Source organism: Haliotis rubra, unplaced genomic scaffold (genome assembly GCF_003918875.1).
Source record: "Haliotis rubra isolate DU_JTF1 unplaced genomic scaffold, ASM391887v1 Scf17, whole genome shotgun sequence".
In the NCBI taxonomy this organism is placed as follows: domain Eukaryota; kingdom Metazoa; phylum Mollusca; class Gastropoda; order Lepetellida; family Haliotidae; genus Haliotis; species Haliotis rubra.
In genome coordinates, this window is record NW_025765669.1 from 2,303,082 (window position 1) to 2,326,910 (window position 23,829).

At 43.8% G+C, this 23,829-nt stretch overlaps 1 protein-coding gene across 1 annotated transcript in view; it reads right to left on the reverse strand.

Moving 5' to 3' along the window:
• Nucleotides 1-621: 621 nt before the first annotated feature.
• LOC124272409 (lymphocyte-specific helicase-like) overlaps nucleotides 622-23,829 on the reverse strand; it is a 53,481-nt gene continuing 30,273 nt past the window's right edge. The window contains exons 12-22 of the mRNA XM_046707577.1: nucleotides 21,089-21,214; nucleotides 15,161-15,263; nucleotides 14,833-14,994; nucleotides 13,791-13,981; nucleotides 12,730-12,955; nucleotides 10,090-10,209; nucleotides 9,181-9,297; nucleotides 7,478-7,637; nucleotides 6,210-6,404; nucleotides 3,923-4,098; nucleotides 622-2,764 (exon numbers count right to left, since the gene is read on the reverse strand). Coding sequence (XP_046563533.1) covers nucleotides 3,935-4,098; nucleotides 6,210-6,404; nucleotides 7,478-7,637; nucleotides 9,181-9,297; nucleotides 10,090-10,209; nucleotides 12,730-12,955; nucleotides 13,791-13,981; nucleotides 14,833-14,994; nucleotides 15,161-15,263; nucleotides 21,089-21,214 — 1,564 coding nt within the window. The 3' untranslated portion in view covers nucleotides 622-2,764; nucleotides 3,923-3,934. The remainder of the gene's footprint in view (nucleotides 2,765-3,922; nucleotides 4,099-6,209; nucleotides 6,405-7,477; nucleotides 7,638-9,180; nucleotides 9,298-10,089; nucleotides 10,210-12,729; nucleotides 12,956-13,790; nucleotides 13,982-14,832; nucleotides 14,995-15,160; nucleotides 15,264-21,088; nucleotides 21,215-23,829) is intronic.

The following is a 23,829-nucleotide window of genomic DNA, read 5'->3' on the forward strand; positions in this document are numbered from 1 at the left end:
CTGGTGTCCCCCGCCGTGATATTGCTGGAATATTGCTAAAAGCGGCGTAAAACTAAACTCAGTCAGTCAGTCCAATGGCAGTTTTTATCTATTTTTCTGGTTGTTATGTGTGAAGATGGTGACCTGTAAATTGTTAATGGAACTTAACATCAACATGAATATCTCATCAGTGTTCACATGAATAGCTATGTCTTGTTTTCGTTTCTGACTTTTCCAAGACGAAAATAAATGTGAAAACAAGGTTGGGGAAGAAATAGCCTATTTAGGCCAGAATCTCCCTTTTGATAAAAGAACAAGGGTTGGAAAGAAGTAGCCTTTAAGTTTGATTCAAGGGTGGGGAAAGAACCGTAATTATTTGTTAGTGAGCGTTACTTCAAGGTTTGGGACCATTCCTTAATAAATCTTTTTTGGGAGGATCAAGGGAGAATACATTAATTAACGTACCTTGCGATTACTAGAGGCCTGTTGCCGATTTTGCTTATTTCTTAAACCACTGCTTTACCCCTGGCGCTTATTAGAGGAAATATGGTAAGTTATGCAACACCTCACATGATCAGCTCCTCCAGTTGGTAAATGAAAAGAATGATAAGCAACATTTTTCAACAACAAAAACAATAAACATTTTGTTTTGGGTTGTTTATTTTGCCTTTGTTATACAAACTTCAAATACTTGTGCCATAACTTCTCAATGTATGTTGACACTGGCATGGACAACTATCAGCAAAGTCATCTTCTCAACAACATCCCCAACTGTTGGTTAACATATGATAGAGTTTAACAACTACACTCGGTGATAACACCGTTAACAGCTTAACAAATACATATTACTTTTAATTTACACTATTCACAATCTATAGCTCGCACTTCTGCCAAAAAAAACCCCAAAGGGGTGCAAATCCTGAAAGTTTACACAAACTGACATGCTGACAGCCTAGAAACATTCTAGGTGTACAAGGATTCGAACCCAAGATTGAAGGTTTCTGGTGTGCACAAGTAATACACAGCAAATTGCAACCCTTTGAACAACTAGGTGCTACAACATATTGAATAAGTTTTAGGCTTGCCTAAGGTGTACCTCTGCACCTAATAGCAGAAAATTAAGTTGAAAGACTTGCTTTTAAGAAAATATATTTGGCTGAAACATTTTCTAGACTCGCCAAGAAAGAATAAGGAAAACAACATTTTCAAGCATTTTTATATAAAAAGAAAGAAAACATTTTCATTTAGACATTTTCCATAGTTTCTGACTATAGAGCACTAACCTTTCTTGGTCTAACTATCTTGATCATGAAAAAGAATCTACTATAGCAGTGTTTAAAACTCCCAAAATTCCAAGCCAGGCAGCCGGACTGGTAACTTTAAAAAATTACCAGTCCGGATACAAACCTGCCTGTCTGGTTTCAACAATAAAAACCTGTGACTGCCATTTCCAACTCGTGCAAGCTCCATTCACTGTTTGTAGATATCACAATGAACTACATAGCACTAACAGGCAATGCACTGAGTTTAGATAAACTGAAAGTACATGAGTTGTGATTGGATATCTTAACATGAACTGTACAATCGTTTGTAGTTTAACATAATTTTCATAATACCTTAAACACCTCAAACTGAAGACACGAGAACCTGTCTGATATGAAATATTTACTCCTTGGGGTAAAAATATCTACCAGACCACCGGACTACTTTTGAGATTTGACCGTCCGAGATGAAAATAGACCGTTCCGGACGGTCGGGCAGGTGGGAATTTTAAACGCTGACTATAGGTCAAATGACAACAAAATGTGAATCAAGGAATCAAAGTAGAGTATTTATAAGTTTAACCATTTTCTGATGCCAAATATGTTTTAAGGCATCAACAGCACTTATACGACTGTGGTATCCATAATTAACAGCACAGACAATTTTCACAGTCAGTTCACATGATTTTGCTGAACTTAACTGAAACAATATTAACATTTTGAACACAATTAATAGAACCGAGTACAAACAGAAGTCCACAAACATCTGGGATTAACGTGTGTGTTTCAGTCAAGACTTGTTGACATATTTCTGGTGTTACCTGCTCATGGAACTGTCCCTGGGGGCACACACCATCAAAACTCACCATGCATGCAGTACATTCACTCACAACACAACTGCACTTTAAACAAAAATGACTTAATTCGCACCAAATGAACATTTGATTACAGGGATGGGGTGTAACGTCCAGTATTGATCATCTGAACAGCTTGGCAAAAGAAAACATACACTTGAAAAATGAATGGAAATTTCAAAAAAAGAAATTGCTGGGATACTAAGATGAAAACGATTGCTGAACACTATAAATATCATTTCCAAAACTAGGATGCCTGTGTAAATAGTAATTACCTCATCTCCTTTATTTCATGTTTTGACACCATCAAAAAGGATGAATACTTTCTTTTGCCTGGCAGTTAAGTTACTGTTGGTGTCGACGTCCTTACAGAAACTGCTATATCATATAATGTTACTTCATTGACTCAGACGTCCACACTGCAGTCACAAGGACATTATTCGTCACTAACAGGAACCATGCAGTGTTGATATTATTTCCAGTTTGTCATTACACTGTTGAAGATGTAACGATGAAAGCAGGTTCCGACACAACCACTTGTCTGCTAGTCCTGGTGACAACCTGTAAACCCTATTTTCCACTCAAAATCTACTTCTGTAACGCGGCCACTTGACTATCCCTGGCTTGCCTTGACTTCCCATCTTGTCAGTCACACATACACACATGCACCTGCAACAGAACATATATGTGTAACTGTTTGGCCACGAGGCAGTTGAGTATGATGGTGGTTACTGCTGCGCTGCTCAGACTTCATCCATCAAGCTCAATACTGAGCCTAGGCAGAGATGCCAAGCCTGAATCTAAGCAAAACAGAGTCATGAGTGGCTGAAAGCCAGACCTGAGCACCAAAGGTGCGAGTTGGGGGTAAGCGAGTGGTCGGCTCTGCCATTTTGTTTCACTTTCATATGGACTATGAAATGCATTCGGAAAAACTTTGTGAAACTTCATCGTCAATAACATGCAATATGCACACTTGACACCAAAGGGACCACACGCTAAGCTTCTGAATGCTTTTACCAGTGTTCACTCAAATACATCACCAGTGACTTACGAAATTGTATGCCGTAAAAATGAATTCAGAATTTTTTCTAAAAAATCAGAGTTTTTTAAACAAATTGGAGAGCAGATTTTGTATTTGAAAATCGGAGTAACTCCACCAAAATCGGAGTGGTTGGCATCTCTGCCTAGAACAGGCACACCAGTAGCCATGTGACAGTTTCACACGACGGAAACGTTGATCAGGTCATCCGGTGTAAAACACCACCAAGCAAAGGTACACCTACACACATTCAAGCATGTCACTTGACTCTGTCTCTCCAACCTCTTGTCTCTCCTGCTCTCCAACATAGTTATACACAAATGGTAAGACAGCGCCACACTATGTATCACGTCTCTCCACTCTCGTCTCTCTTGCTCTCCAACTGATTTATAAACAAATAGTAGGACAGCACCACACTATGTATCACGTCTCTCCACTCTCGTCTCTCTTGCTCTCCAACTGATTTATAAACAAATAGTAGGACAGCGCCACACTATGTATCACGTCTCTTCACTCTCGAACCTCATCTCTCTTGCTCTCAACTTTTATATACACAAATGGTAAGGCCACCACACTGTGTCTCGCGTCTCTCAAATCTTGTCTCTCCAACTTGGTATACAAAATGGTTTGACACACAGTCTGTCTTTCCATTCTCAAAATTCAAGTCTCTCCCGCTCCAGGTATACAAAAATAAAAAGACATAGACACACAATGCCTCGTGTCCCTCCTCTCCAACATCATGTCTCTCAGCTTTCAAACACGTGTACACACAATGCTACAACACTTACACGCAATCAAGATCATGTCTGTACAATCTCTGATTCAGTCAGTTGTGATGACGTCTCCTCTTCTGCCTGGTTTGTGAAGCCACCTTCATGTGTCTCCAACACTTTGAACGTCTTGCTTTCTATCACAGGATCTTTAGCCTTGGATTTCCTTCTCTTTGTATCAGTTGTTTTATTGCCTGAAAACAATACATCAGTATACCGTTGTAATGGAAACTTATGACTTAAAAACCGAAGAAAGTGTCTTGCGGATAGAGACACCACAAAGGCTACATCTGACTGACTGACTGAGTTTGGTTTTACGCCGCTTTTAGCAATATTCCAGCAACATCACGGCGGGGGACACCAGAAATGGGCTTCACACATTGTACCCATGTGGGGATTCGAACCTGGGTCTTCAGCGTGACGAGCCAACTCTTAACCACTAGGCTACCCCACCAACCCCTACATCTGCTGACTAACGATCCATCCAGTCGTTGTATAATGACCCATACGATCCATCCAGTCAGTGTATAATGACCCATACCATCCATCCAGTCAGTGTATACTGACCCATACCATCCATCCAGTCAGTGTATAATGACCATACGATCCATCCAGTCAGTGTATAATGACCCATACGATCCATCCAGTCAGTGTATAATGACCCTTAAACCATCCAGTCAGTGTATAATGACCCATACCATCCATCCAGTCAGTGTATAATGACCCATACCATCCATCCAGTCAGTGTATAATGACCCATACCATCCATCCAGTCAGTCAGTGTATAATGACCCATACCATCCATCCAGTCAGTGTTTAATGACACATACCATCCATCCAGTCAGTGTATAATGACCCATACCATCCATCCAGTCAGTGTATAATGACCCATACCATCCATCCAGTCAGTGTATAATGACCCATACCATCCATCCAGTCAGTGTATAATGACTCATACCATCCATCCAGTCAGTGTATAATGACCCATACCATCCATCCAGTCAGTGTATAATGACCCATACCATCCATCCAGTCAGTGTATAATGACTCATACCATCCATCCAGTCAGTGTATAATGACCCATACCATCCATCCAGTCAGCGTATAATGACCCATACCATCCATCCAGTCAGTGTATAATGACCATACGATCCATCCAGTCAGTGTATAATGACCCATACTATCCATCCAGTCAGTGTATAATGACCCATAATGAGCCTGGACACACATTGTGTCCACCCGCATTGGAGTGCTTGGGACAGGTACCATTGAGTCAGCTATTACACTGTTAACAGCCTGTGAACAACGGAGTCTGGACCAGACAATCCAGTGAGTGAGTGAGTGAGTTCGGTTTTACGCCGCTTTTAGCAATATTCCAGCAATATCACGGCAGGGGACACCAGAAATGGGCTTCACACATTGTACCCATATGGGGAATCGAACCCGGGTCTTCAGAGTGACGAGCCAACCCTTTAACCACTAGGATACCCCATCGCCCCAGACAATCCAGTGATAGCAACTACTATTCACACCATCAAGAACAATGCATATTATGATACCCTTCATGATGTCACCAAGCGTGTCTACTTCATCCTCATGATCATCATCGGACTGACTGACTGAGTTTGGTTTTACGCCGCTTTTAGCAATATTCCAGCAACATCACGGCGTGGGACACCAGAAATGGGCTTCACACATTGTACCCATGTGGGGATTCGAACCCGGGTCTTCGGCGTGACGAGCCACTAGGCTACCCCACCGTCCCATCGTCATCGGATGCTGGGGATAACATCACACTCAGCAATATTCAAGCTATATGGCATCAGTCAGTACATAATCAAATCTGGACCAGACAATTCAGTGATCAACATCATGAGCATTGACCTATGCAATTGGGATATACATCAACAAGTCAGCGAGCCTGACCACCCAATCCCCTTGGTTGCCTCTTACGACAAGCATGGATTGCTGAAGACCAATTCTAACCCGGATCTTCCGTGAAACATGAGAAACAGAATTCCTACATTGGGTCCTACAGGGGTATTAGGGATCAATTCTGACCAAGACTGACTGACTGACTGACTGAGTTTGGTTTTTATGCCGCTTTTAGCAAGATTTCAGCAACATCACGGCGGGGGACACCAGAAATGGGCTTCACACATTGTACCCATGTGGGGATTCGAACCCGGGTCTTCGGCATGACGAGACAACGCTTTAACCATTTGGCTACCCCACCGCCCCATTTTGACCAAGAATGCAGACAGGAACGTATCATGATATGCACACTGACATGCCAGCTGCTCACCCTTCATTTTCTCCAGCTTCTGGTAGAGATCTGATCTGTCCAGCAGATTGTCCAGATCTTTATTAGATATGACGTTCTTCTCACTGCCCTGTATCACCGCTTCATGATCTCGTGACCTCAACAGCTCCAGCAGCTCAGGGGCACTGATTGGCTTCAAGCTTGTGCTGAACTCATTCATACCTGTCTTGAACTTCCCTGTAGAGAGGGAAAAGGTATAAGAACATTGTGTACATTAACATAATAATAAACTAGAGAAAATGTGTTGATGTTGAGAGTTGGGAATTGGTCTGTGATTTGTCACAGCAGTCCGCATTGTCCCAGTATCTTATAATCAAACAACAAGGTGTAAATTGTTTGCCCTACAACTGTAATATATTGATATGGATTAAAATTTCATTAAATATGTTACAGGAAACAGTTTTAACAGTCAAACTTCAAACTTGATGTGTGTTGATCAGTGAGGATTACAACTTCAGATTTAGATTAATTCCCTTTAGTTGAGTAACTACAGGGGGGGGGGAAGAAGAAGAAGAAGAGGAAATGGCAGACTCTGACATTACTTTATTTCTATTACAGATTAAAATGATAATCAAATCATGAAACTTAAACCTTTATCATCCAAAACTGTGTTCCACAGGAGATATCGCTTGTGTGAGATCAAACGATATCTCCTAGGAGATATCGTTTTGACAGTAGATTTTGTACAATGCCCAGACAATGCTATGACGTCATGTACTTGATGACGTCACAATGCTATGACATCGCTGAACTGCAAGTCTAATGACAGTACCATTCAGAGATGTACATTTTTCATTGAAAATTAATGAAGAGTGATTTTGATGATAATAGAATCTCACCCTGGTCTTCTGATATCAATATATATCAACACTCGCTGATAAAGTAAAAATATCCTCGGCAAGCCTCGGATATTTGTAACTTTATCAACTCGTGTTGATATAATTGATATCAGAAGACACTTGGGTGAGATTCTCTATTTATCCAATAATCTTTAATCTAGTTTGTTCAACAGATCTATCATCTACCATGGGTTGAACATGTTGGGCCTTTCCATGTGGCCCTCCCTCACAGGTTAATGTGCAGATGTGGCCACCATCATTGATCAGCAGATCTATCATCCACCATAGGTTGAACATGCTGGATCACTCCGAGCCATACGCCAAGTGCAAACAGACTTTACTGATTTACTGATGCCAATTTACAGCTAATTTACAAATACAAATTTGATAATTCCCTTTGTGAGTTCCTACCCTTGTGTATGATGAGTTTCTCCAGCTTCCTCTTGGCTGCCGCTCGCTCTACAATCCTCTGGTCGATGGTGTTGGCCGTCACGAACCTGTACACTAACACCGGCTTGGTCTGACCGATGCGATGGCACCTGTCCTGGGCTTGCAGGTCACACTGGGGGTTCTGGGGGAGGATTAACACGATGTTGACAGTCAGGCGGTGAGGTGAGGAGAAATTGGGTTTTACGTCGTACTTGAGAATATTTCGCTCATATGACGACGTGCATGCGTGTGTGTGTGTGTATGTGCGGCTGCTTGTACTAGCCCAGACTTAAGCTGGTGTTATAGTGCTAGCCCACGGAGATACCATGCCACAGTGAAGCATGAATACCCTACTCAGACACATTATACTGACTCCCGAGCCGACCAGTCCTTGTTGTACCAGTTAATGCCGAGTGCCAGGCAGGGACCAACAAGTACCATATTTTAACGTCTTTTGGTAAGACGCGGTCGGGTACCGAACCCGCGACCTTCCGCTCTCCGGGCGGACGCTCTAACCACTACACCACGGAGGCGGTTTTGACAGTCAGGAATCAGGGACATGAGCAACACCAATATTTTATCAAAATGAAAAACAAGCTTGTTTTGATAGTAAAACAGTAATTGCAGAATCGCATTCTGACCCTGCATAGCTGTTACAACTGTAACCCATCTGACCAGGCTAACAATCTTATCATTGACTATTCAAGCTGAAGTGAATGAATGTTGTTGTAACACTAGTTCCAGCAATATTATTGTCTGCACTGCTGTTAACTTTCCCAAATTACAATTATGTAATTTTTTAAGGAAAATTGATATGTTATACTTATCCTGACTCATTATCTTTGCTTATCTCCCTTTCCCTTTCGAATGGTAGTGGAACACTTGAATCCCTTGAAGTTCCACTACCATTCGAAAGGGAAAGGGGAGATAAGCAAAGATCATGAGTCAGGATAAGGAAAAATAGTATTTTCTACAGTTCAGTACACCAAGTTGACTCCAGTTGACTCCAGAAGTCAGTTGATAATTTTATCACCTAGTTTCTATTTTGATTCCATTAACTTCCGATACAAGGAGTGAAGTGTCTCAGTTGGACAAACCCCATAAGAGACCTTATACTAGTTCCACTCCCACTAAGGTCATTGACCTCTCTTTACTAATGTCAAAGAAAAATTAGTCCTTGTGGATTTGCATATTTGTATGAATTGAGGTGAGGTGAGGTGAAATTGGGTTTAACGTCGTGCTTGAGAATATTTCGCTCATATGACGACGTGCGGCTGCTTGTACTAGCCCAGACTTAAGCTGGTTTTATAGTGCTAGCCCACTGAGATACCATGCCGCAGTGAAGCATGACTACCCCACTCAGACACATTATACTGACTCTGAGCCGACCAGTCCTTGTTGTACCCATAAATGCCGCTCTAACCACTACACCATGGAGGCGGTCTTATATGAATTGAAGAAGAATCATAGTTTAATTGCAAATTCATAAATAAAACTATTTGGGAAAATTGGCAGCAATATGCCTTCAAGTAATCAAGTCTGTACTGAATGACCATGGATTGAAAGCTAAATCATCAGGGTTGACTTACAATCCGTCACCGAGCCAGACATTGTTCGAAGCTATTCTGACCAAGAATTCCCACAGATGTTCAAGGTAAAACACAAACAATGATCACACAACTGACCCAGTCACTGTCGTAGATGATGACCGTGTCGGCTGCTGTCAGGTTGATACCAAGGCCGCCGGCTCGCGTGCTCACCAGGAACAGGAACATATTGGCATCCTCATTGAAGCTCTCGATCTGAAAACAGACACATCATGAAACAACATGTGTAAACATGTCATAAAAACATACATCTTGCACTCTCTTGCCAAGCTTCTATAATTATGCAGCAATATCATAATTCTCAAAACCAATATAGCTGCCTTGTCTTCGTTTCAACAAATTACTGATCTTGAATGTGTTCAAGCAATGTCAGATGAACAAGATTATCTTGGGAACACATATGAAAAAGCTTTCTGGGGAAAATGAGCAATGATTAAAGTACCATGATGCAGACTTAAACTTCAACATTTTCTTCATGTCTTGATGCAAGTGAAACCCCGGGCCCATGCTCCACACCCAATTGTGAGTGAGTGAGTGAGTGAGTGAGTGAGGGAGTGAGTGAGTGAGTGAGTGAGTGAGTGAGTGAGTGAGGAGGAGTGAGGTGAGTGAGTGGTGAGTGAGTGGTGAGTGAGTGAGTGAGTGAGTGAGGAGTGAGTGAGTGAGTGAGTGAGTGAGTGAGTGAGTGAGTGAGTGAGTGAGGGAGTGAGTGAGTGAGTGAGTGAGTGAGTGAGTGAGTGAGTGAGTGAGTGAGTGAGTGAGTGAGTGAGTGAGTGAGTGGGTTTAGTTTAGTATTATGCCACTTTTAGCAATATTCGAGCAATATCACAACAGGGGGACTCCAGAAATGGGCTTCACATATTGTACCCATGTAGGAAATCGAACCTGGGTGTTTGGCACGACGAGCAAACGCTTTAACCACAAGGCTATCCCACAACCCATGCCCCCTCGGCACCCAACACCCAAGCACAGCATGGAGTCAGCCATTACCTGTTCTCCTCGGTTCTCTACCGACCGCGACCCATCAAGTCGACAGTACTTATAGTTCCGTATCTCACAGTAGCTCTCCAGTATGTTCAACATCTTTGTCATCTGACTGAATATCAACACCTAGAGGAACAAACAAATCTTTTAAAAATCCACAAAATCCCAGTGCACTGTCTGTTTGGTAGATGCATCCCTATTTTGTAACCAACAAAAAAAGTTGAAACATATGAACATCAAACTATCAACAGCTAGTCATATCACCATAAAGATAAAATGTTTGCATGGAATTCAATCACAGGCTTGTTTTATATGTTGTCTAGCTGCACTCAGGAAGAAGACACATGACAGTAGCCTGTCGTGAAAGTGAGTTAGTTGGTTTTTTGCCGCTTTTAGCAATATTCCAGCAATATCACGGCTGGGGACACCAGAAATGGGCTTAACTTCTTTGAGTGGCATTTTAGAAGTTGGGAAGTACAATATAGAACAAACTTTATGGATAACAACTTCTTTTTATTCGGGAGTGCGACATTTCGATACAGATTCTTGTACCGTTGTAGCAAAATGAAAATGGGCTTCACATATTGTACTCGTGTGGAATCAAACCAGGGTCTTTTAGCTACATAAGCCAGTCATAAGAGTTTGGAAAAGAGAACAATATTTTGAGTAACAACTTTGTGTACAAGGTTGCACAATCAACAAGCTCACCAAGCAACCTGACCCATTTGGCAGCCTGTTTCTACCAGGGACCTGTTCCAGAAAGTGATTGTAGCACTAAGACGATCAAGTTATACCCCTAGTTCATTTTCTGGAACTCGGCCAATCATTGGATGCTTAGGACTCATTCTAACCCTGAATACAAACTGGGTTCGTTCAGTACAACCAGCCTAGGTTGCTGGGGACCCATTTATTACTTAGAATACCCACTGGGATGACCCCGTGGAACCAGACTAGGTTGCTGTGGACCTATCCTAACCAAGTAACACTCTACCTTATGTCCCCTCTTCTTCAACTCAGGCAGGGACCTATCCTAACCAAGTAACACTTTACCTTATGTCCCCTCTTCTTCAACTCAGGCAGGGACCTGTCCTAACCTAGTAACACTCTACCTTATGTCCCCTCTTCTTCAACTCAGGCAGGGACCTATCCTAACCTAGTAACACTCTACCTTATGTCCCCTCTTCTTCAACTCAGGCAGGGACCTATCCTAACCTAGTAACACTCTACCTTATGTCCCCTCTTCTTCAACTCAGGCAGGGACCTATCCTAACCTAGTAACACTCTACCTTGTGTCCCTCTTCTTCAACTCAGGCTTCAACTCAGGCAGGAGCCTATCCTAACCAAGTAACACTCTACCTTATGTCCCCTCTTCTTCAACTCAGGCAGGGACCTATCCTAACCTAGTAACACTCTACCTTGTGTCCCCTCTTCTTCAACTCAGGCAGGGACCTATCCTAACCAAGTAACACTTTACCTTGTGTCCCCTCTTCTTCAACTCAGGCAGGGACCTATCCTAACCTAGTAACACTCTACCTTGTGTCCCCTCTTCTTCAACTCAGGCAGGGACCTATCCTAACCAAGTAACACTGACCTGATGTCCCCTCTTCTTCAACTCAGGCAGGGACCTATCCTAACCTAGTAACACTCTACCTTGTGTCCCCTCTTCTTCAACACAGGCAGGAGCCTATCCTAACCTAACAACACTCTACCTTGTGTCCCCTCTTCTTCAACTCAGGCAGGGACCTATCCTAACCTAACAACACTCTACCTTATGTCCCCTCTTCTTCAACTCAGGCAGGGACCTATCCTAACCAAGTAACACTGACCTGATGTCCCCTCTTCTTCAACTCAGGCAGGGACCTATCCTAACCTAGTAACACTCTACCTTGTGTCCCCTCTTCTTCAACACAGGCAGGAGCCTATCCTAACCAAGTAACACTCTACCTTATGTCCCCTCTTCTTCAACTCAGGCAGGGACCTATCCTAGCCAAGTAACACTCTACCTTGTGTCCCCTCTTCTTCAACTCAGGCAGGAGCCTATCCTAACCAAGTAACACTCTACCTTATGTCCCCTCTTCTTCAACTCAGACAGGGACCTATCCTAACCTTACAACACTCTACCTTGAGTCCCCTCTTCTTCAACTCAGGCAGGGACCTATCCTAGCCTAGTAACACTCTACCTTGTGTCCCCTCTTCTTCAACTCAGGCAGGAGCCTATCCTAACCAAGTAACACTCTACCTTGTGTCCCCTCTTCTTCAACTCAGGCAGGATCCTATCCTAACCTAACAGGACCTATCCTAACCTAGTAACACTCTACCTTGTGTCCCCTCTTCTTCAACTGTAACACTCTACCTTGTGTCCCTCTTCTTCAACTCAGGCAGGGACCTATCCTAACCTAACAACACTCTACCTTATGTCCCTCTTCTTCAACTCAGGCAGGAGCCTATCCTAACCAAGTAACACTCTACCTTGTGTCCCCTCTTCTTCAACTCAGGCAGGGACCTATCCTAACCTAACAACACTCTACCTTGTGTCCCCTCTTCTTCAACTCAGGCAGGGACCTATCCTAACCTAGTAACACTCTACCTTGTGTCCCCTCTTCTTCAACTCAGGCAGGGACCTATCCTAACCTAACAACACTCTACCTTGTGTCCCCTCTTCTTCAACTCAGGCAGGAGCCTATCCAGCATGAGCATCTTGCCAGAGTTTTTCACCAAGGTTTCGTCAGCTATCAAGTGCCCGGAGTCTGCATCTATGGGGTGTTCCAGGAGATACGGGTGGCTGCAGCACTTGCGAAGCTGCATCATTGAGTTCTGCATCTTGATGGTGATCTGCGCCTTCTTATCCTTAACTTCCTTCTTGTTTACAGCACTGGAACACACATCCACAGATAACATAAATCTCATTCAAATCAGATCTCAGTACACACTACCGAAACACAAAGATCTGAGCACATCTCATTAAGGGGATGTCAAAATGACCTCTCATCTGAACAATCATAGAGTTGCTTCCAAGATCATTGTGTCCAATGTGTTTTCTAATAACAAATCCAGGACAAGGGTAGCCTAGTGGTTAAAGCATTCACTTATCACGTTGAAGACCCGGGTTTGATTTCCCACATGGGTACAGTGTGTGAAGCCCATTTCTGGTGTTCCGCGACGTGATATTGGTGCTATATTGTTATGAGCAGCATAAAACTCAGGGGTTCAAAATTATTTTAAAAAGCCACTTGCCACAGGGCAAGTGACTTTAAGAAAGTAACTTGTCCTGACCAGTTTTCCACTTGCCCTGATTGACATAATCATGATGATGTAATTATGAAAGAATAAATCAACATGGTATTTGATGTTAATGTTTACTGGACTATTTATTGAAAAGTAATAAATAGCAAAGAAAGATAACTCTACTTTATCATCATTGCGAAATTTAATAGCTCCATTTTGAGCAGATATGAAATTAAATCCAAGTTTATTTGCAGTTTGAAACCATAAGTGGAAATTATCTATTAGCCCACGGACAAGTAGGATACCATTATTTGATTGCCCGAAATGAAAACGGACTTGTCCCGGGCGTCGAGCGATGGGATTTTTGAACTCCTGTAAAACTAAACTCACTCACTCACTCACTAATCATGCATCCAGGTTAACATGTAGCTGCAAACATTATGGTGCAACCAAGTAGGCAACAAACGAAGACGAACACACACCTTCTCTCCTCCTCAGCCTCGATCATGGTTTGGACCCACGCCTCCAGATCCTCCTCATACGCAGCCTTCTTGTTCTTCTTGGGAGCCTCGTCTTTAGGGTCCTCCACCATCAGCCTATAATTGATCTTATTCTTCGTTGACCGCCTCTTTGGCCGACCTTTTGCATCCGACTCCACTGGAGCTTCATCTTCCTGTCAGGAATTTGAAAAGATTTGTTTACTTCCCAGCAAATACTTTCGCGGCAAAATGTTGCCCCGATTTCTCGAAACAAACTTAAGTCTGAGTTTTGACTTAAGTTCAAATTTTTACTCAAATTTGAGAAAACGCATTTCCCATTGTTGAACCGAAATCGATATCAAACTCAAACATAGTAGACAATTTGAGTTCGGTGAATAGAATACTTAAGTTGTTTGGGCTTTTTTATTTTAAAAATGCAGCTGCTTCAAATTGTCAAACTCAGTTTGATATTTGAGTACAAACTTAAGTTTGTTTCGAGAAATCGGGGCCAGATATTGCTTTCCACATGTGTTAGTCCTTATCCAGCAGCAAACATCTTTGGGCAGGATGTAGTTTAAGGCGTTTGACAAAGACCCTTATTGAATACTGTTATCACAATTCTCCCCAAGTCACAACACTGAAATATCACTGGTTCCTTAATCTTAACCAACTCCCTGGTATCATAATGCTATTTGTACAAATTGTACAAATTCTGTGTTCTGCCATGATTTCTGCTTACACGTTTTCTGATAATGCCAAAGATGCAGAAAATTGACAAAAACTGCAACAAAGACAGGTTTGTTGTTGTTTCAACACTTCAAAGCTATATGGTGGCCTGTAATTATTAATTAGATATCATGAACACCGACATATACGATCGGAAATGCATCAACCAAGTAAGCAAGCCGCACCACCCGATCCCGTTAACATGTTGCTGAAGACCAGTTATCACGGGTCAGTTGTCAGTTTGTGTCTGAGTGCGGTATCTCAGTTTTCAGTGGAACTCTCAAGGTTACTACATGAATTCAAACAGAGAAAGACCTACATATTTCTTCTGTATCTTGTCCATGATGGTTTTGTCCACAATGCTGGAGTAGTAATCCTTCTGCATGCTGGTGAGTGGCGCCATCACCATCACCTCCCTCTTCGGGGGGATAAGCAGCTCAACGTCGGACTTGAGACGACGCAACATGAAAGGCGTCAAAATCTGCCAAGTAATAGATAATTTCATTGACATAGTTTATCAAGTGAAATGAACTATTTTCAGAAGTATTGGGTTCATTGGGGGAGTGGAGGTGGGTTTTAAAATTGAAAGGTGTTTTCCTAGTTTGATACCGCTCAGTTATGCCCTCTAGGTTTTGGTTGCAGCTTACCTGATGCAGCATGGAAATGATGTTTCCTCTCTGTTCCTCTGCCACGATTCTCTCATCGGCAGCATCTCCCTCAATACCCGTGACATCAAACCAGGCCTCGAAACTGTCAACGAGAAATATCTGCTGTCAACATGTTTTTATCAACATTTTGAAGTTTTTCAGTCTAAATAAAACGCAACATGATTTCTCTAGCCTTAGTTTGGAAGAATTAGGTCCTGAGATTGTTTCTAAATACTGCACACGGCAATACGAAAGCAGTCTGTAAAAAATCTAGTCTGCACCACACAATCCAGTGATCAACACTGAGCAATTATCCACAGAGCACGAGTACGTTTCTACACAACTTTAAGCGATATTTATACAAACCTGTAGAGGTTATGAATTCTTTGAAGAAAGTCCTCCTTGGGGTACATATAAGCATTAAAATGTCCATTTTAAATCCTACGACAGTTGTAACTATATATTTAATAAAATATTTACAAAACAAAAAACTCGTTTTGTCTTGTGAGACCACCCCTACAGGGCCCCACCGGACCAACACAGCCAAGAGCAGGTAACTCTCGCCGTCTACCTCGCACCTCACTTTTCATGCTGAACGTGTCAGACAGAATGAGGGGAGGCGGTGGCCAGACCCCAAGGAGGACTTTCTTCAAAGAATTCATAACCTCTACAGGTTTGTATAATTCTTTTCAGAAGAAGTCCTCCTTGGGGTACATATAAGCATATGACAGACTCCCAAAGATATTTGAGACGGAGTGGCATTCTGTCTGGCAACAACTAAACCCGTGGTGGAGTGAAATCTACAACCGATAATGGAAACAGAAAACACCGAGCCACCTGACCGCTGATGTCAATCAGGCGGGCGTGAACTAGAGAGCCCAAGCTTATATGTCAATTGGCTCAAATCAATTATGACATAAAACCCGCCCCAACCATTACAATGGAAGGAATGTATGGGGACATGTCGAACAACTCCCAACCCTAATATAGCCCCAGCCAGACAAGCGTGGCGCAGAGGTATAAGGGTAGGGAAAGCGCATACAAAATTTAAACGCTACAAAGCCAATAACCCAGGAGTCGAGCTAATAAGTACTGCAAACTAATCGCTCGAATGCACCCTCCTGTTTGGAAGAGGGCTTATGGGACCTCGATAAAACCCAGAGAAATTATTAGCCTCGCTAAAACTTTCTGAGGAAATCGAACGAGTACAAACGCCATGCATTGTATGAAAGTGAAAACACCCCCACCAAACACTCTCCGTGAGGAGGGTAAGTGTAGGCCACCATCCCACAAAGCTGATTAACACAGACTCCCAAATACCACCGGAGGCTCGGGAAGAGGGAAAATCTGTAAGCGCACAAAAATCCCTGAATAGCTTAAAAGCGAGCCGAACATGTGTTGGCTCACCATTACACTAACCTGGTCACGTGACATGCGGCTCGAAGAGAGGCATACCAAACAGTGCCCCGTCGGGGGTTCGTACCCAATTCCGTCGCAAGACAGGTTAATAGCATATGACTGGTTAAAGCGTTCAAAATGGACCCTGCCCTCTTGAAGAGGACGTAAGGGACGTATGTACACCCAAACCCGACCCAACCCTAAAGGATGGTAAGGCTAATACGATGTAGTGATATGAAATATATCGACATTGAACACAGAACCGATACCAATGACCAGTTACTAACTTGGTCGGGGTGGCAGGTCACTCTCCACTGGAGAGAACCGAAAGACCGAACCGAGCACGATCCTTAGAATGCGTGTCAAGTTGGTAATGGCGAATGAAGGTGTTCTGCCGGCTACAAAGACCGACAGAACCGATCTCTTCATTGAGCAGTGCCGCTGTGTATTGCCAACAAAGCGGCATCTGCCCTACCCAGTCTGTCTTCAACCCCTCGGGGGGAGGTAAACCTTATCATTGTAACCGAACAATTACGGAAACAAGCCAACGAGATAAAGTGCGCTTGCTAGCAGACTCCCCAGCCTTCCCCGCCACCAAACAGAACACATGGGTACCCGTCACGGATCCCTTTTGTTCGATTCGTTAAATGACAGTCACGGGTGAGCAATCGAAAGATTGGTCCCCAGTGCGGAAGGCTGGGTAAGAGGGTGGAAGTCGCGATATGAGCAGTCACGTGGAAAGCAATATCACACTGAGAGTGGTAGGTATCCGGAGGCAATCACGGACATGATCAGTATAAAATACTGTCAGTGTCGGGTCAGTGGGAATCGCATGGATGTTCCCCGACCCTTCTACCAGAGTTCACCACAACAAGTAAAGTCGCCTTCCACGCCAACAAGTGAAGTGAGAGAGCGATATACTTGAAAAATTAGGCCAGACAGCCAATTGAGAATAAGTGGCAATTTTAAGGTGGGCTGAGTCGCCGCCCGGCGGTCGAACCCTGTTCATGCCAGCTACACGCCGATGTAATGCGAGGATGCTGCCTAGGCAGAGCACCATCGAACAAGGTGTGAAGCGTGGAAATAGCCATGGAGTACCCGGCAGTGGTGGAGGTCATAAGGCTCTAAACCAAAACGAGGTTATAGTAACTCCAATATCCGAACTAAATCCCGCAGAATAGGGATTACGAAATCCCCTATCTGCACACCAGTAGCCCCCACCTATCAACACACTGAACGGGTGTCGAATCCCGCCTCGAAGCCAGAATTGTGTCTGCAACGGTTGCAGGAATTCCATGTGTTATACCCGACAGAGGCCAAGCCACCCAGTGAATCCGAGGATTCGGGTGTGGCGCCCCGTTCAGAGTGAGAATGTCTGGCCGAAGAGGTAATTCGAATCCCGGCGTGCGGGATCGAACACCAACCTGACTGCTGTCAATTCCAGCACATTGATGTGCAGGTTGTGACTTCGTCGTCAAGAGGCTGCAGGTCACCCAGAACATCGCCCTAACCCGGTAGGGATGTATCTGGCTGGACTGAGAGCGACGGTGTCTCCAGGGGTGGGGACCCTCAGAGAGACGCCTGACGTCTGTCCATCTGACTGCGTGAGGTTGACAATTCCGCCCAGTTTCGTAAGAGTGACCAACACTGATCGAGAGGTCCCCAGACTCAAAGTTATTCTGAAACCACGATGAGCCAGTCGCCTAGGTACGGGTGACAACACCGGCACTGCGATCTGGCTATCTGAGCTGTAATAAACCTCAATTTGGTGAACACCCTTGGCACCGTAATGTAACCTAAGGAGAGCACATGAAACTGGTAGCACGTCCCGTCAAACAAGAAACCGAAGGTAAATCTTGAAATCAGGGTGCAATGAGAGATGCGCCGAGTGGAGCATACAGCGTTGAGCTGTGAAGGGGAAAGAACGGCAGACTTACGGGAGAGTGTGAGGCCTTGTCCCGGATGCCGTGCTGGAAGCAGGCTTCCTCCGGGAGGCGAACTCCAACGGTTCGGGTATTCGACGTGGACAACACCTGAGGCAACACCGCCGTGATTCTATCTTGCACTTGCCTCAGGGACGAACCTACTCAGTGGTAAGTTCAAAGTAGCGAAATGAGCCGAAGCTCAAATCGACTTGTCCACTGTACGAGCCTGAACCCCGATTCCAAGGCACATGCGAGAAACCTGATAAATCAAGGTTTCACAAGCACTCAGACAGACCTCGGAGCGTCGAGGTGACCGTCACACCCGGCACACTCGATGGCACCAAGACGTAGATAGACATCAGGCCGAGACCTGAACTACCGGAGCCGGGAATCTGCGCCCTACCAGTGCCGAAGCCTGGGTCGGTGCTACCCATGGGGTTCAGAGAATCCGCGGAGCCGAAGCTCAGCGGTTCTCTGTATATATATACAGATATATATATATATACGTAAGTGCTCGTGGTCGGCGGTTCGAGTTCGAACCCCGATCCCAAAACACATTGGAGTAGCCTGACCATGCAGGGTTCCCCTGGTGTACACGGGTGGACCTCCGCGCGTCAAGGTGATCGGCAGCTCGTCACACTCAACGGCCTCTTGGCCAGGGCATCGATAGACATCATGCCGAGACCTGAGCTAACAGCGCCGGGGATCTGCTCCGTACCGGGGCCGAAGCCCTGGTCAGTGCTAGTCTGATCTGCAGTCCCGAGACACAAGGGAGTAGCCTGGCAATGCAGGTTTCCCCTGGTGGACACAGGTAGACCTAGGAGCGCCGAAGTGATCGGCAGCTCAGTGGAACCCAGACCGGGGTGCCGAGAGGAACCTGCCGATAAAGGTTTCCCGGGCAACCCCGACTGACCACTTGGCGCAGAGGTGTCCCCGAGCTGGTCGGCGTCTAGGCGACCGCCAGTCAGGGCACCAGGCGAAGACAGGCTGAAACCTGCATCGCCGGCGCCAGGCACCTGTGGCGAACCTGAGCCCGAAGCTAGGTCGCCACAAGGTGCCGAGGCCACACCATCACCTGAGCCGAAGCCAGGATCAAGCTGCCTGGGAGGAGGCGCGTTCTCCGAGCCAGAGCTCGGGCCGCAGCCAACCCCCTCCACATGCGTCCGATCCACCCCCGACGACAGGCGTGCTGAGCTCCTTGCGGAACCCAGACAGCGCCGTGTCAATCAGGGATTTCCCCACAGACGACACCTGGTTCACTTATCATCGAGATCAACAGGTTGCGAGCAGACTCCTGACGGAGCTCGGACATCGCGCTATCAATCATCGACTTGACATTATGTTGAAGAATATGTTGCTGCAATAGTGAAGCAATTGAGTCAATATTTAAGTCAGCAACATTGTTTGCGGGGGAACGATAAAGGGATTTCCTTAGAAACCTTTCATCAAATATTATCCCCCGCCTGAAGCAGATTAGTGAAAAACATAAAATCTGTGTGTCTGAAAGAATGCGTGTGAGGCGCAGAAACCCAGACAAAAAACACAACCTCGGCCTATGAGCCACGTTGTGTGTAAACGTATGAAATATGTATCATAACACAACATAATGTAACAGGAATATTGACGCAAGGGCGTTTATTATGAGCATCCTTGATCGTCTTGAGCGTCCTCGGCTAAACACCGGAGGCACACTTTATGACCATCCTGTGGCGGTAGTGTGCACGGCACAACGCACAGGGCTTAAACTGCAACAAACAGAACCACGCCAGTGTTACTAGCAGGAACTGTGAAGCAGCATACACATAAACACAAGTAAATAACAAGAATAACCCGCACGGGCGATATTTAAATGCTACAAGCTACAGCCATTTAAATACTAAACATACAATGCAAAGCAGAAAAAGACTAGCCAAACCTGCGTGTACATACTAGTGATAGAGTAAAGTTGAGTGATATGAAACGAACACTGTCAAAATTACTCAACAACGACTTACCACAAATTCGCTGAAAAGAAAGAATGTAGGCAAGCCTATCCATATAATATGCAAACATAATATATGAACTCCCTACTACAAGCTACCAAGAACATATAGCAAGGAAACCACGATCGCGCGGTCCGCCATTTTGCCTGCCACATGGCTGGAAAACAGAGAACCCACGGCAAAGTTACAACAAAAGATGAATGAAAATATCAACATATGACGTCCATCTAACGCCCGTGCGTAGAGAAAGGAACCAAACATACAGATTGAGCTCTTTTACACTCATCGTATCGGTAGGAGAGCAAACTCGAAACGAACACCACGCACGTCTATTCAACAGAACGACAGCATGAAAAGTGAGGTACGAGGTCGACGGCGAGAGTTACCTGCTCTTGGCTGTGTTGGTCCGGTGGGGCCCTGTAGGGGTGGTCTCACAAGACAAAACGAGTTTTTTGTTTTGTAAATATTTTATTAAAAATATAGTTACAACTGTCGTAGGATTTAAAATGGACATTTTAATGCTTATATGTACCCCAAGGAGGACTTCTTCTGAAAAAGAATCCAACATTGTTTTCATTAACAAGCACTGCCTTTCGGTGAACTCTGTAAATTGATTTCCTCACCTTCCTAAATCATCGAATATTTCCGGCAACAGGAAGTTGAGCAGTGACCAGAGTTCTGCCAGGTTGTTTTGCAATGGTGTACCTGTCAGCAACAGTCGATGTGTAGTTTTGTATAAACGCAGTTCCCTGAAAAGCACAAAACAACAAACCCTGAGAAAACATTCAAGACACTATAATTTGTTTGATATTGTCACACTTGGCAATAATCTATCGCTATGATCTTGGTCATTGACATTCCACTCTCAAAATAGACACGCCATCAATAAAGGCGTGCCAACCTTGTTAACATGCATACATTCACTGACAGTCGTCATATGGCTGGAAAATTGTCAAGTAAGGTGTAATTAACAGACATTATCATGCATACATTCACTGACAGTCGTCATGTGTAACATGTTATATTTGGGTTTACACTTTCTTAGTAAAATACAGATTCTAAAGTACTGTCGGAAATAGAAAAAAAACTTTTAAGGCTGTTACTCTGTATCCCTAAAATTTACACAATTGCAAATAGCATATGTCAAAATAACCCACTTTGGTGTTCAGTGGGATGCGTAATACGATATCCAGAAAAGCATGTTTACTCCTAAAATCGGGCATAACTTAGAAAAAATACGAATAGCTGCTGTAAACAATAGATCAGACTATAGATGGCAATTAGGTCGCTCAGCCAGGTATGACGACGGACCGTTGATTCACCGGGCATGAAATGCACGTGCTGCCTACAGGCACGAGGGGTCATCTCAAAGATATTTTGTGCTTTTTCATGTGTGTTGACTATGTCTCATCTATTGATTAACATCTTAGGTGTCTTTCTTTCATAAAGTTTATGTTGAGATATGTAAAAGAGTATGATACCCGAAAACCATAGAAACGCATCGTAGTACATAGGTGGCATGACCACCCGAAGATAGACAGGACTGGATATTTTTTGTAAATTGTTATGACGTGCCGTGTACCTCCCCAGTATAATTGCCCTAAAGGATTATCTTATCTTAGCTGATTTCTCTATCCCCCAGCCCGAACCAAGGTTTTGCTCTTGAGACAACCCCTCCTATCTGTTTCTTTTTATAGTGACAGTGAGACTCCATGGTAGTTACATCCTTAAAAGTTTCAGCATAAAAGTTTTTTATTTTTACGTCAGCTATCGTTTATAATGAATCTACGTCTAATTTCAAATTGGGCATTTCAAAAGTGTCCTTTGTAATACAATATCGTCGCATACTAATTTGCATAAAGCCATGGTCTGTTCCAAATAAGTCTTTTTGGACTAATTTCCCCTCAGTAAAGTCCTTTTTCTCCATTTCATATGTCCCTACCACTGAGACTTAGTTTAACAGATATTTCACACTTTCCTATATCAACTACATAAATTGTAGATATAAATGAGAAAATACAGTTTTTTTCTATTTCCGACAGTACTTTAGTACTTTTTGGGTGGAGTTCCATCCGGGATTCGAACCCACACCCTCAGAGTCAGGAACCTAATCGCCAGCACACAAAGTCAGAATCCTAAATATAACATTTGTTACATTTCACTACTTTCTAAATGGCATTGTGTATTTCATAGCTTTCGGCCGTGGGAGCCGTGCCAATTAACACTTATCAGAGGGGTACACAAAGTCTGCAGTCTAGACTACCAGTTGTCCGACTTCCATTTTAGTGGAAGCCGCGGTGGCTGAGTGGTCTAGGCGTCTGACTTTGTGTGCTGGGGATTAGGTGCCTGACTCTGAGGGTGTGGGTTCAAAACCCGGATGGGACTCAACCCCAAAAGTACTAGAATCTGTACTTTACTAAGAAAGTGTAATCTCAAATAAAACATATGTTAGATTTGACCACTTTCTAAAATGGCATTGTGTATTTCATAGTCGTCATATGGCTCCAAAATTGTCGAGTAAGGTGTTAATTAACAGACGAAAACAACAAACACCCCCCCACCAATAATTCTTTTAAAAAAAAATAATAATAATAAATAAAATAAAACCAGGTAAACTTTCATGCCTATAGAGGTAACCTTGCCCCAGCAATTGCAAATATTTGTGTTTGAATGCCACTCGGCAATATTTACGTTTTATGATGGCAGCCAGGTAGAATCTGGACCAGACAAACCAGTGATAGAGTGAGCAACAACAAAAACAAAGTACAAAGACACACTACCAACAAAGTCACACTACCAACAAAGTCACACTAGCAACGAAGTCACTACCAACAAAGTCACACTACCAACAAAGACACAACCAACAAAGACACAACCAACAAAGTCACACTACCAACAAAGACACACTACCAACAAACTAACACTACCAACAAACTCACACTACCAACAAACTCACACTACCAACAAAGTCACACTACCAACAAAGACACACTACCAACAAAGTCACTACCAACAAACTCACACTACCAACAAAGACACACTACCAACAAACTAACACTACCAACAAACTCACACTACCAACAAACTCACACTACCAACAAAGACACACGATCAACAAAGTCACATTACCAACAAAGACACAACCAACAAACTCGCACTACCAACAAACTCACACTACCAACAAGACACACTACCAACAAAAACACACGATCAACAAAGTCACACTACCAACAAAGACACAACCAACAAAGCCACACTACCAACAAAGCCACACTACCAACAAAGTCACACTACCAACAAAGACACACGATCAACAAAGTCACACTACCAACAAAGACACACTACCAACAAAGTCACACTACCA